Genomic DNA, 13,426 nt, shown 5'->3' with positions numbered 1-13,426 from the left:
TTGCACTAGAGAAATAAAGACCAATGTGGGTTTCTATTGGAGTAAAACAATCTGATTTATGTAGGTAGTAAATGTGCTAATGTCACTGATGTACCATCATCATAAATATCAACTATATGAATTATCATTACTCATTAGTTTTGATGAAAAATAAAAAAAGCCCAGTGGATTGTAAGCAATGACAGAGATCATCCAAACCTCATGCTCTTAAATTGTACAACAAATAGCCAGAGCCATAACATTTAGCTAGCATTTTGGATATACCAATAACTGTGAATTGTATTTGTATACAAATTACCCCAGGCAACAAACATGGGTAACAAACGAAGCTGTCCAGCTGGTAAGTTATGTCCTTGTCATATAAATCACAAATTAGCCCAAAGCCAAGCTACTCAGGATAAGAGCACGAAAAATACAAGTCTGTCATGTCTTTGTACTGCCTAGTTTGTTTTCTATACATATTATATTTTTATGATAATAATAATAATGTTTAAGCTATTACTAAGATACTTTGGAGTAAACGGCTCTGTCATTAAGACAAGGGACGCCCTGAAGTCCATACCCTGCCATGACCTGGAGGATAAGCTCATGCCCTTTCTCAGCAAACTCGGAGAAACATGGTGATGGACTGAAGTAATGAAAGTCATTCTAATGAACTCTTCTCAGGACTGCATGATGGATTCAATACTGTATTTTATGACAAATGATTACATTTACAGAATGTTATTGAGCAATCATTACAAACTTTTTTTGTGTTGCTGTTTTAGAACGTTGCCGTTTTCTGTGTTACTGCTTGCACAGTGGCCATGTACACAATTGATACTTTTTTTCACGTCAGAAAAGTTGAAGATGTAACCTTTTATTCTGTATAAAATGATACTGTGTATAGCCTTGTGTGTAGAGAGGCCACCCCCAAATGAACTGTAGGCAAGATCCAGACTTAGGTAAACATACAAGACCCTTATCTTGGGGCTGAAGACTAAGAAGAGTTGGGGGTTAGTAGGAGATACTGTTTGACAGAGATAGAAGGGAGACTGAGGTCTGGTGACCATTAGCTGGTCACCTAGTGGGGGTAGGGTTGATGTTGTAAATGTCCACTGCAAGGAACACACACTTGAGCGCAAGGTCTTTGCAAGGGAGCCAATGAAAGGAGAGCCATGTGACAGTTGCATGCCTGTGTATGAACCAATGATTGTGGAGAGCGGTTTCGTTTAAATGGTCAGCTAGCACAACATGCTAGCAGACAAACTTTGTATCACCATGGCGTTTGGTCTTTGTCTCCTTGTGGGCCGGGGGCAAGCAATAAAGCTTTCTTAACTTCTTCACCGACTGACTGTGCAATACTTGATAAAGATTAATATTTCTGACGTCACATCACTTTTTTTCTAGTATACATGGACCTCTAAGCTTATCATGTTTCCACTGTCTGAATAGTGTCTGTGTTCCAATATGATGGGCAGGATGTCTCCAGACACAGCACAAGAGACAAGCAGGGTTTTAAACACTAGAGGGCAGTCTATAATATTGTTGGTTTTTTTACTTGGGTGTGACAAAATATAAATATTGTGTTGACGATGCTCCACCTTACTGGTCTTGAGCGTGGAAATGAAAGTCAGAACGTGAAGGGCATTGCCTAAACTTGGTTCAGACGACCAGACTTGTTAGAAATGGCAGAGCGTTGTGGGCAAAACATTACAGATAATTGGTATCAGCATGCTGTGTTTTTTGAGGTGAAACATCTAACTAACATAGACAAGGAGCGGATCAAGAGATACTTTAATATCAGGAGAAATGGAGGAGGGGAATGTGGAGAGGTTGAGGAGGTGGGAGAGAAGACCTACAGGATTGCCTTCCTGGAGAAAAGAGGTAAGGACCTCTTCATTCTAATGAGTTAGGAAACATGAAATCACTTTGAATAACTGACCAAGGGTAATACTATACATAGTAAATAAACTGTCATTAACAAATGTATATATCTAACTGGTCACTTCATTTCCTGTCTTATTTTTGACCCCAGTCCAGGAGAGAGTGTTGGAGATAAGAGACCATGTGATCTCCCTGCCAGGCGGTGAGCTGTGTGTCTCAGTGAGAGACAGACGGTCTCCTGACTCCACAGATCCACATCAACCTCCACAGCTGCCCTCGGACGACCAGCAGGTGGGTCACAATACCAAGGGACAATCGTAAAACAAGTGTGTTTAATGAATGTGGAAATTGAGGCAAATAAAATGAATGTTTCGTTCATAACAAATATTCTTTGGGAATGTACAGAAGCCACACTTGACAATTGTCTTGGTGGTACAGTATGTTGGCAAACCAGTTTTGATTTGTTTACCAGCAGAGTGGAAAGTACCTTGCTGTGTCACAGACTCAACCACATTCTGATGAGGTTGTTCAAAGTCATCAATTTTTCAGTGTTGCAGTATCGTTTCCCCATAGATATCACCCACGTATTATGTATTAAAGACGCAGATGTAACAATTAACAAAAAAAATTCTGTTATATGATACATACAAAGACTACAGACAGGACACCTATTTTTAATCCTCCTTTCTCTCTCAGACCCCATCTAGCAGTAAGGAGCTGGAGAAGGTGTTCATCATGGACCAATACCTCCTCCAGTACCTCAGGGACTGTCCCAAGGCAAACAAGGCTCTGAACAAACAGCTCATCACCCTCAAATCCTCCGTCCAGCTCTTCCCCGAGACAGAGCAGGCTGTGGTGAAGTGGGAGGCTGCTGGGGCGGGGCCAGTTGCCAGGCCAACGCTACTTGAATGGGTTCTGCAGGTGGAGCAGATATTTAATAGTGTCCGGAACGTCTATCGTCCCCACTATGAGTTGGACCCAGCGAGGGTAAAGATCTTAAAGTCGAACATGGCTGCCCTGAACACTGAGGATGTGAAGGTATACTTGGAAGAAGATGACTTTGCTGTTGTGGTGGTGGGGAGGATAGGGGATGTGAAGGAGAAGCTGAAGATGCTGGAGGAGAAGAACCAAACAAGGAAGGATTGTCCAGTGTCAGAGAGACAGTACCACTTGGTGAAGGAGGAGCTTGAGAAGGAACTGAGTTCCACTAGAGGGAGCAGTCCTCATCCAGCTCCCACAAGTAACACTCTCAGCCAAGCAGGCTTGGAGGTTGTGTTCGGCAGTCTGGAAGACCAGCAGGTACAGCAAATCATTTCTTCAACTCATTAATCTCATCTGCTTTCAAATTTTAACTTTTATCGAAGACCTATGTAATCTATGTTGTGTGTACTTATATGCTATGTTATGCCAGGTTGCTTTGCGTTGTCTTGTCCTAAGAATTTCAGTGCCCAGTCTGACCCTGTGTTGTTCTGTGCATCTGACAATAAAAGACTTGAACTTGAACTGGTATTCTCCTCTACTGTGATACAGGTGGAGGCCCTGGTGGTCCCCATGATAAAAACACAACTGTGCTCCACCAAGATAGGCAAATGTTTGAGTAGACAATCGAGAAAAGTCAAGACTAGCTTTGACCTAGCAGCAGAGGGGCGGTGTTGTACCCCAGGGGGGGTTCTGGAAGTCAAGTTGTCCTCGTTCCTCGGGAATCGCAAGGTCTTCTTTGTAGAGTGCCTGCCCTGGGATGCAGCTCAGGGTCCAAGTGAGAAGGTAAGTTGAAAGATTTTTTTAATTAAATAATATATATGACATTTGAAATAGCGAGTGAAGCAAATGCATAACTGCAGATACTCATTGTCTTGAATATTCAGAAGAGTGTCCCTTATTTAACCTGTGCACAATAACGTGACTTTACCAAATGCAAACTCTGTGACCCATACAGGCACTGCGTACTGGACTGGCCCTGGTTCTGGACACGTGCAGGCAGCAGGGCCTGAGTTCTGTGGCTCTGCCCGTGATCGGACCTGGGATAGCTCTCAAGTTCCCTTTGTGTGAGGCGATACGTATTGTGACAGAAGAGATTCTAAAGTTTGGGTCGTCCGGACCCTCTGGGTCCATCTCAACCATCCGCATCGTGATCAAGCCTGGGTATCCTGCCTCTGATGAGGTGAGGTGTTAGATTTGATAAACCTTCATCCATCATTTTTTATTACCATTTTATCATTATAAGCAGGGTTCCCTTTGAAAAGAGACCTTAGTCCTTGCAAATCCCCTGAATGAATAGTTTTTTAAAGACAAATATGACATTTGAAACGGCGAGTAAAGCAAATGGATAGTAGGGCTGTTAAATACCTTTACTGTAATTCCAGAGCTTTCAGAATGTCCACAAGAGCCTCAGCTCCAAAATGGTGACCAGCAGAGGAAAAGGCAAGCTTGATTCAATGATAAATGAATCAACTGGTGACCCCGTGACACAGCAACTAACCATAAGCTGAGCGTATTCATCCCTCCTTCATTTACCGGCACTTTCTTATCTTTTTTCTCAAGTCTTCCGCTCACTGACCTTTGTGCTGGATGATGTCACGCTGAAAGTGGGAGGAGTCCAAGTGCAGGTGGTCTTTGGTGACATCACCAACGAGACGACAGACGTCGTTGTCAACACGACTGACTTTGTTGACCTACAGTCAGGTAATAAATGACCTGAGCAGTAAGATAAATTGATTCCTATTAACTAAAATAGAAAACAGACCAGAATTGTGTTTATTTTGTTTTCTACCTCGCAGGCGTATGCAAAGACATCCTGACCATGGCCGGACCTGAGGTGGAGACTGAACTGAGATCAGGTGATAAATCGTCTCTCTTTCTCCACAGCCTCCTACCTCTCCTCAAGCTGGTCTGAGGTCAGTGAACTAAGACTGTTCTGATCCGTTCCTCCACTAGCCCATGTGACCAGAGGAGGGTTGTATGAGTCCAAGCCTGGTCGATTCCCCTGCAAGTCCCTTCTGCACGTGTGCGGAGAGAGCAACATCACCGTGATCCAAGGCCTGGTCAGTGACATCATGAAGACATGTGACCAGAAAGGGTACCAGTCTGTGGCCATCCCTGCTATCTGTGCAGGTCAGTGTTCCTGCAGCCTAGAGATGATGCCAGACACCAGAGATGGTACCATCATTGTTGCCCACATATTCATACTGATATCCAACCTAAACTCTCAGCTATTATATATAATATAATGATTGGGCAGACGTAAAAATACATCCCTGTCTGTAAAAGACTGCATCTTCAGTTCCTGTGATGTAATGTAATGATGTGCTGTAATGATGTCATCATGTAGGTAAGGGGGGGCTGGACCCTGAGCTGGTGGCAGACAGCATTCTCCAGGGAGTCAAGGCGACGGCATCCTCCACTCCTCTCCACCACCTCAAACTGGTTCGCCTCGTCCTCATCAAGATGGACGTTTTCCTGGCATTCAGACATTCTGCCGAGCAGCCGTTACCCACTGAGACGCTGTGGACTTGGATGGTGAAACTTGTTCTGGGGAGCATATGGAGTTGAATGTTGACACTTGGACTAGGGGTGTGGAGTTGTGTCGACAATATAGGCATACAGTTTATTAATGTAACACGGCAAAACACTGTAATGGAATTGGGGAAATGGAAAGACAGATTCAGTTTTGCTATGCCGCCATTTTAAAGGTAAACGGAGTACCAACAAACTGTATTGGTAGCACAAAACGTTACAATATGTACATCTGTCTCTAAAATTCCCCTATATGAAGTGTCTTCTCAGTGGCCCTTAGCAGTAAACATAGTTAAATATTTAACCAGAGTTGTAATGGGATGTAAATGGCACGTTTGGCTTGCAATGTGGACGGAGAGGTTCACCCCCAGGAGAGCTGGGCCCACCACCCTGATAGCCAGCCTGGACTGTGCTGCTCTCAGGCAGGTGGCTACCGTTTCAGATCTCTCTCTCTTTCACTCTCTCTGATTCTATCTCTCTCTGATTCTCTCTCTCTCTCTCACTGTTATCTCTCTGTCTCGCAGTCTAACCCAGTTGTCTACTGTCTAAGTGATAGATACAGAAGTAGAACAGATTCATGTCAAAGTTGTTTCATCTTCCACAATAAAGAGATCTACATGAGTGACATTGTGTCAGTCAGTGTGTTGCCTAGTTACATTTCAAAAGCATGAGGTCTTACCCTCAGGGAACTTGTAATGGTGATGATGTCACAGCTGTCCCTGTACAACAGATGCATCTGTACAATGGAAACCTAGAGGTTGCATAATATCACATGACCAAGACCCTGTAAAAGCATTGGAGGTCAGGTCAGATGAAAGGGATGCATTGGTAAAAGCTGTTTAAGGACTTAAACTGGATTTAGTATAATAGTTGAGTCCCATAAGAACTTCACCAGATCTAGTATAATTGCATTGCATATTGTATTATGATTACAGTGCATGTAAAACTGCCAGTATAGCGGGGTGTGGAAAGAGGAGAAAGAAGGTGCAGAACATTTAATTGCTTCATAGAGGCATCGACAGGAAGTGTGCTCATGGTTTGGTGTCTCTGAGGTGAAACTGTGGGCATGTGGTGAGCTTGATGAGAGCATTAGGCTCAAAACTATTATCTCTTGCTGGTATAACTGGGTCATCTAGATCTGAGACGTGACATTTAACTTTGATCATTTGAGTGAGTACAGATCGGCAAAAGCATTCCTGTCAACATTAATAGAGATGTCAGTTACTTTTAATAATGTAGTAAACATTTTTCTTTAAACAAGATTTGATTCGAAAAGGTGAAGACATTGACTTTCATAACATCGAGACACAAACTTGTACAGAAAATGGGGAGCTGTGCATGTAAACAAAGTTCATGTAAGTTGCTTATTACCTTGTATTACAATTTACTACACTGCTGTTTTACTCAACAGGAAATGTATTACGTAAGATATGCACATCACAAAACCAAATATATGTAAATGTTGTGTTACTGTACTATCACTTATGTTGTTTATTGTCTGTGTTCCCGTGTAAAGCCAGCAACGATCCTACAGAATTGAATTTTGTGCTCATAGGAAGTCATTCTTCAGGAAAGAATACTGTTGGAAACATAATCCTTGGAAGAGATACTTTTCCTTCTCGGCAATCCAATTATAGAACTTGTGTTAAAAAGTGCGTAATGTAAATAACTGTCTGATTACTATTGTCCGTACACCTGGATGGTACAGCCTTGAAAATAGTGAAAAGAAGACAAAATATCAGATTAAAGAATCGTTGTTTGAAAATGGAACGGATGCTTTTCTTCTGGTCATAGACTTGAAGTCGAAGCCATTTGACGGAAGTGAGCAGAAAATGCTGGAAAGTTTACTGACGGCCAGAGTCTGGAATCATACCGTGGTGCTGTTTACTAATGAGGAGGCACTGGATAAGAGACACCATACAATTAAGGAATACATCGATTCTTTTAATGAGCTGATTCAGAAATGTGGAGGGAGGTATGTTGTTCTCAAGAGTGGAAATGGGTCCTCTGATTACGATCAGGGCAAAATGGTAACAGATGCTGTAAAGAGCATGAAGAAGAAAAACAACAATCAAAGGTATCAGAAGGAAACTCTCCTCAGAGTACAGAGCAAAACACCTTCAGATGCGGAAGACAATACAGAGGAAACAGGGGAAAAACCGGGGGAAAGGTTGAACAGAAAAATAGATGGGGGAAAAAAAAGAAAACAATGTCTAACAGTGCAAATGCCGACAAAAGGAACTGACACACCAAATGGAACACAGCAGTTAATTGAAATGAACACAGTTTCTGAATGTAAGTATATAGACAAAGAATCCTTGATTTTTAAACATTCTCATCAGGTGAACATCAAAATGCTAGAAACGATATCAATTACTTATTTCTTTTTTTTTCACAGTAGCCCAAAGCCCAGTTACACAGGATAAGTGCACGAAAAAAACAAGTATGTCATGTCTTCGTACTGCCTAGTTTGTTTTCTATACTTATTATATTTTTATTACATTTTAGTCATAAGGCAGACGCTCTTATCCAGAGCGACTTACAGTAAGAGCAACTTACAGTAAGTACAGGGACATCCCCCTCGAGGCAAGTAGGTTGAAGTGCTTTGCCCAGGGACACATCATTTCGCACGACCAGAATCGAACCGGCAACCTTCTGATTGGTAGTCCGATTCCCTAATCGCTCAGCCATCTGACCCCCATAATCATTATTATTATGATCTAATTATAATAATAATGTTTAAACTAGAAAATGTGTGGTTAATTTGGACTTTATACTGATAAACATTTAAATGTTTGAATAATGTTTAAAACAAGTCTATCTTTTTATCACACCAGGGGGCCATGACATTGATGAGAATGAGTGGATCACTAGTCTTTGTCAAATCCTGCATGAACTCCTTGAAGACGATATCAAAAGATTCAAGTTACATTTACAAACTGGACATAAAGACAAGAAAAGGGTCCCAGCTGGAGCACTTGAAAAAGCTGACAAGGTGACGCTGGTGCAGCTATTACTAAAATACTTTGGAGTAAATGTCTCTGTCACAAAGACAAGAGACGCCCTGAAGTTCCTACCCCGCAACGACCTGAAGAAGTGGCTCATGCCCTTTCTCAGCAAACTCAGAGAAACATGGTGATGGACTGAAGTAATGAAAGTCATTCTAATGAACCATTCTCAGGACTGCATGATGGACTGCATTATCTTCATAAATACCAACTGAGATTCAATACCGTATTTTATGACAAACAATTAAATTTAAATAATGTTATTGAGCAATCATTACAAACTTTTTTTGTGTTGCTGTTTTAGAAAGTTGTTTTCATCATTTGCATGTGTTCATTCTACTTCTGTGTTACTGCTTGCACAGTGGCCATGTACACAATTGATACCTTTTTTGCAGAAAAATGTCAGAAAAGTTGAAGATGTAACCTTTTATTCTGTATAAAATGATACTGTGTTTAGCCTTGTGTGTAGAGAGGAGAAGAGTTGGGGGTTAGTAGGAGATACTGTTTGACAGAGCTAGAAGGGAGACTGAGGTCTGGTGACCATTAGCTGGTCACCTAGTGGGGGTAGGGTTGATGTTGTAAATGTCCACTGCAAGGAACACACACTTGAGCGCAAGGTCTTTGCAAGGGAGCCAATGAAAGGAGAGCCATGTGACAGTTGCATGCCTGTGTATGAACCAATGATTGTGGAGAGCGGTTTCGTTTAAATGGTCAGCTAGCACAACATGCTAGCAGACAAACTTTGTATCACCATGGCGTTTGGTCTTTGTCTCCTTGTGGGCCGGGGGCAAGCAATAAAGCTTTCTTAACTTCTTCACCGACTGACTGTGCAATACTTGATAAAGATTAATATTTCTGACGTCACATCACTTTTTTTCTACAATGCATGGACCTATACACTTATCATGTTTCCACTCTCTCAATAGTGTCTGTGTTCCAATATGATGGGCGGGATTTCTCCAGACACAGCACAAGAGACAAGCAGGGTTTTTAAACACTAGATGGCAGTCTATAATATTGTTGGTTTTTTTACTTGGGTGTGACAAAATATAAATATTGTGTTGACGATGCTCAACCTTTCTGGTCTTGAGCGTGGAAATGAAAGTCAGAACGTGAAGGGCATTGCCTAAACTTGGTTCAGACGACCAGACTTGTTAGAAATGGCAGAGCGTTGTGGGCAAAACATTACAGATAATTGGTATCAGCATGCTGTGTTTTTTGAGGTGAAACATCTAACTAACATAGACAAGGAGCGGATCAACAGATACTTTAAACTGGATTTAGTATAATAGTTGAGTCCCATAAGAACTTCACCAGATCTAGTATAATTGCATTGCATATTGTATTATGATTACAGTGCATGTAAAACTGCCAGTATAGTGGGGTGTGGAAAGAGGAGAAAGAAGGTGCAGAACATTTAATTGCTTCATAGAGGCATCGACAGGAAGTGTGCTCATGGTTTGGTGTCTCAACTGTGGGCATGTGGTGAGCTTGATGAGAGCATTAGGCTCAAAACTATTATCTCTTGCTGGTATAACTGGGGCATCTAGATCTGAGACGTGACATTTAACTTTGATCATTTGAGTGAGTACAGATCGGCAAAAGCATTCCTGTCAACATTAATAGAGATGTCAGTTACTTTTAATAATGTAGTAAACATTTTTCTTTAAACAAGATTTGCTTTATTATTCATACTTTATTCGAAAAGGTGAAGACATTGACTTTCATAACATCGAGACACAAACTTGTACAGAAAATGGGGAGCTGTGCATGTAAACAAAGTTCATGTAAGTTGCTTATTACCTTGTATTACAATTTACTACACTGCTGTTTTACTCAACAGGAAATGTATTACGTAAGATATGCACATCACAAAACCAAATATATGTAAATGTTGTGTTACTGTACTATCACTTATGTTGTTTATTGTCTGTGTTCCCGTGTAAAGCCAGCAACGATCCTACAGAATTGAATTTTGTGCTCATAGGAAGTCATTCTTCAGGAAAGAATACTGTTGGAAACATAATCCTTGGAAGAGATACTTTTCCTTCTCGGCAATCCAATTATAGAACTTGTGTTAAAAAAGTGCGTAATGTAAATAACTGTCTGATTACTATTGTCCGTACACCTGGATGGTACAGCCTTGAAAATAGTGAAAAGAAGACAAAAGATCAGATTAAAGAATCGTTGTTTGAAAATGGAACGGATGCTTTTCTTCTGGTCATAGACTTGAAGTCGAAGCCATTTGACGGAAGTGAGCAGAAAATGCTGGAAAGTTTACTGACGGCCAGAGTCTGGAATCATACCGTGGTGGTGTTCACTAATGAGGAGGCACTGGATAAGAGACACCATACAATTAAGGAATACATCGATTCTTTTAATGAGCTGATTCAGAAATGTGGAGGGAGGTATGTTGTTCTCAAGAGTGGAAATGGGTCCTCTGATTACGATCAGGGCAAAATGGTAACAGATGCTGTAAAGAGGATGAAGAAGAAAAACAACAATCAAAGGTATCAGAAGGAAACTCTCCTCAGAGTACAGAGCAAAACACCTTCAGATGCGGAAGACAATACAGAGGAAACAGGGGAAAAACCGGGGGAAAGGTTGAACAGAAAAATAGATGGGGGAAAAAAAAGAAAACAATGTCTAACAGTGCAAATGCCGACAAAAGGAACTGACACACCAAATGGAACACAGCAGTTAATTGAAATGAACACAGTTTCTGAATGTAAGTATATAGACAAAGAATCCTTGATTTTTAAACATTCTCATCAGGTGAACATCAAAATGCTAGAAACGATATCAATTACTTATTTCTTTTTTTTTCACAGTAGCCCAAAGCCCAGTTACACAGGGTAAGTGCACGAAAAAAACAAGTATGTCATGTCTTCGTACTGCCTAGTTTGTTTTCTATACTTATTATATTTTTATTACATTTTTGCATTTTAGTCATAAGGCAGACGCTCTTATCCAGAGCAACTTACAGTAAGTACAGGGACATCCCCCCCGAGGCAAGTAGGTTGAAGTGCTTTGCCCAGGGACACATCATTTTGCACGACCAGAATCGAACCGGCAACCTTCTGATTGGTAGTCCGATTCCCTAATCGCTCAGCCATCTGACCCCCTGTTTAAAACAAGTCTATCTTTCTATCACACCAGGGGGCCATGACATTGATGAGAATGAGTGGATCACTAGTCTTTGTCAAATCCTGCATGAACTCCTTGAAGACGATATCAAAAGATTCAAGTTACATTTACAAACTGGACATAAAGACAAGAAAAGGGTCCCAGCTGGAGCACTTGAAAAAGCTGACAAGGTGACGCTGGTGCAGCTATTACTAAAATACTTTGGAGTAAATAACTCTGTCACAAAGACAAGAGACGCCCTGAAGTTCCTACCCCGCAACGACCTGAAGAAGTGGCTCATGCCCTTTCTCAGCAAACTCGGAGAAACATGGTGATGGACTGAAGTAATGAAAGTCATTCTAATGAACCATTCTCAGGACTGCATGATGGACTGCATTATCTTCATAAATACCAACTGAGATTCAATACCGTATTTTATGACAAACAATTAAATTTAAATAATGTTATTGAGCAATCATTACAAACTTTTTTGTGTTGCTGTTTTAGAAAGTTGTTTTCATCATTTGCATGTGTTCATTCTACTTCTGTGTTACTGCTTGCACAGTGGCCATGTACACAATTGATACTTTTTTTCAGAAAAATGTCAGAAAAGTTGAAGATGTAACCTTTTATTCTGTATAAAATGATACTGTGTTTAGCCTTGTGTGTAGAGAGGAGAAGAGTTGGGGGTTAGTAGGAGATACTGTTTGACAGAGCTAGAAGGGAGACTGAGGTCTGGTGACCATTAGCTGGTCACCTAGTGGGGGTAGGGTTGATGTTGTAAATGTCCACTGCAAGGAACACACACTTGAGCGCAAGGTCTTTGCAAGGGAGCCAATGAAAGGAGAGCCATGTGACAGTTGCATGCCTGTGTATGAACCAATGATTGTGGAGAGCGGTTTCGTTTAAATGGTCAGCTAGCACAACATGCTAGCAGACAAACTTTGTATCACCATGGCGTTTGGTCTTTGTCTCCTTGTGGGCCGGGGGCAAGCAATAAAGCTTTCTTAACTTCTTCACCGACTGACTGTGCAATACTTGATAAAGATTAATATTTCTGACGTCACATCACTTTTTTTCTACAATGCATGGACCTATACACTTATCATGTTTCCACTCTCTCAATAGTGTCTGTGTTCCAATATGATGGGCGGGATTTCTCCAGACACAGCACAAGAGACAAGCAGGGTTTTTAAACACTAGAGGGCAGTCTATAACAATTTTTTTTACTTGTATCATCACTTGGGTGTAAAAAAGTCTGTTGATGATGCTCCACCTACTTTCCTGGTCTGAAGTGTGAAAATGAAAGTCAATACGTGAAGGGCATTGCCTAAACTTGTTTCAGACGATCACACTTGTTAGAAATAATAATAATACATTTTATTTAAAGGCGCCTTTCTCTGCACTCAAGGGCACCGTACAGGGTACAAAATACATTAGCAAAATAAAGAATACAACAATGTTAAAAACTGTAGAGGGAGCTGACTGGCTCACTGGTGCTTTTCCCATCTTCCCCTCGTTTCACCTCATCCATTGTTTGTTTCCCATTGTTCATTTTGCTAGCCTATCCAACTCTAATACTAAACCAATAACATATCCAGTACTGTTCATTATATTTCCATTTCCTTCAATGAATCATTTTGTATAATTTTAACTCGCATTATTTGTTCCCTCATGTTATCTGATCTGCTCCACTCTTAGAACGAATTAATTCCTTGCTTTACATATTAACCACAGGTTTCCATGGTCACCTAAAACCCAATACCAATGTTGTGGAAGTTCATTCAATACCTTATTAGAAATGAAGTGTATCTATCCTAAAACGACCTCACCCCGCTACATGACCTTTTATTAGACTGTGTTACTGGAAGGAAAGTCTGTCAAATTAGAAATGAAGTGTATCTATCCTAAAA

General features: G+C 41.0%; 2 protein-coding genes across 2 annotated transcripts; both read left to right on the top strand.

The window, feature by feature from the left end:
- The first annotated feature begins 1,586 nt into the window (after window positions 1-1,586).
- Window positions 1,587-9,201, top strand: LOC134009755 (uncharacterized). The gene is made up of 12 exons (XM_062449400.1): window positions 1,587-1,866; window positions 2,018-2,157; window positions 2,563-3,165; window positions 3,397-3,630; window positions 3,803-4,027; window positions 4,230-4,287; window positions 4,408-4,548; window positions 4,644-4,703; window positions 4,801-4,977; window positions 5,195-7,674; window positions 7,778-7,822; window positions 8,217-9,201. Exons 1-10 carry the CDS (start codon window positions 1,668-1,670, stop codon window positions 5,413-5,415), a joined length of 2,058 nt encoding a protein of 685 aa, XP_062305384.1. The 5' UTR covers window positions 1,587-1,667; the 3' UTR covers window positions 5,416-7,674; window positions 7,778-7,822; window positions 8,217-9,201.
- Window positions 9,202-9,944: 743 nt separating this feature from the next.
- LOC134009807 (uncharacterized) lies at window positions 9,945-12,529 on the top strand. Its single transcript, XM_062449516.1, has 5 exons — window positions 9,945-10,174; window positions 10,336-11,115; window positions 11,219-11,242; window positions 11,547-11,892; window positions 11,930-12,529. The coding sequence occupies exons 1-4, from the start codon at window positions 10,144-10,146 to the stop codon at window positions 11,846-11,848; spliced, it is 1,137 nt and encodes a 378-aa protein (XP_062305500.1). The 5' UTR covers window positions 9,945-10,143; the 3' UTR covers window positions 11,849-11,892; window positions 11,930-12,529.
- Window positions 12,530-13,426: the final 897 nt, after the last annotated feature.

Source organism: Osmerus eperlanus, chromosome 23 (assembly GCF_963692335.1).
Source record: "Osmerus eperlanus chromosome 23, fOsmEpe2.1, whole genome shotgun sequence".
NCBI lineage: Eukaryota > Metazoa > Chordata > Actinopteri > Osmeriformes > Osmeridae > Osmerus > Osmerus eperlanus.
The sequence above is the reverse complement of the archived record's forward strand: the minus strand, read 5'-3'. Positions and strand labels throughout refer to the sequence as shown.

Coding starts and splice junctions, on each gene's coding strand:
- LOC134009755 (XM_062449400.1), top strand. CDS start 1,668: ATGGCAGAGCGTTGTGGGCAAAACATTACAGATAATTGGTATCAGCAT. Junction 4,549..4,643: donor CTTTGTTGACCTACAGTCAG/GTAATAAATGAC, acceptor TCTACCTCGCAG/GCGTATGCAAAGACATCCTG. Junction 4,704..4,800: donor GGAGACTGAACTGAGATCAG/GTGATAAATCGT, acceptor TTCCTCCACTAG/CCCATGTGACCAGAGGAGGG.
- LOC134009807 (XM_062449516.1), top strand. CDS start 10,144: ATGGGGAGCTGTGCATGTAAACAAAGTTCAT. Junction 10,175..10,335: donor TGCATGTAAACAAAGTTCAT/GTAAGTTGCTTA, acceptor TCCCGTGTAAAG/CCAGCAACGATCCTACAGAA. Junction 11,243..11,546: donor CCAAAGCCCAGTTACACAGG/GTAAGTGCACGA, acceptor CTATCACACCAG/GGGGCCATGACATTGATGAG.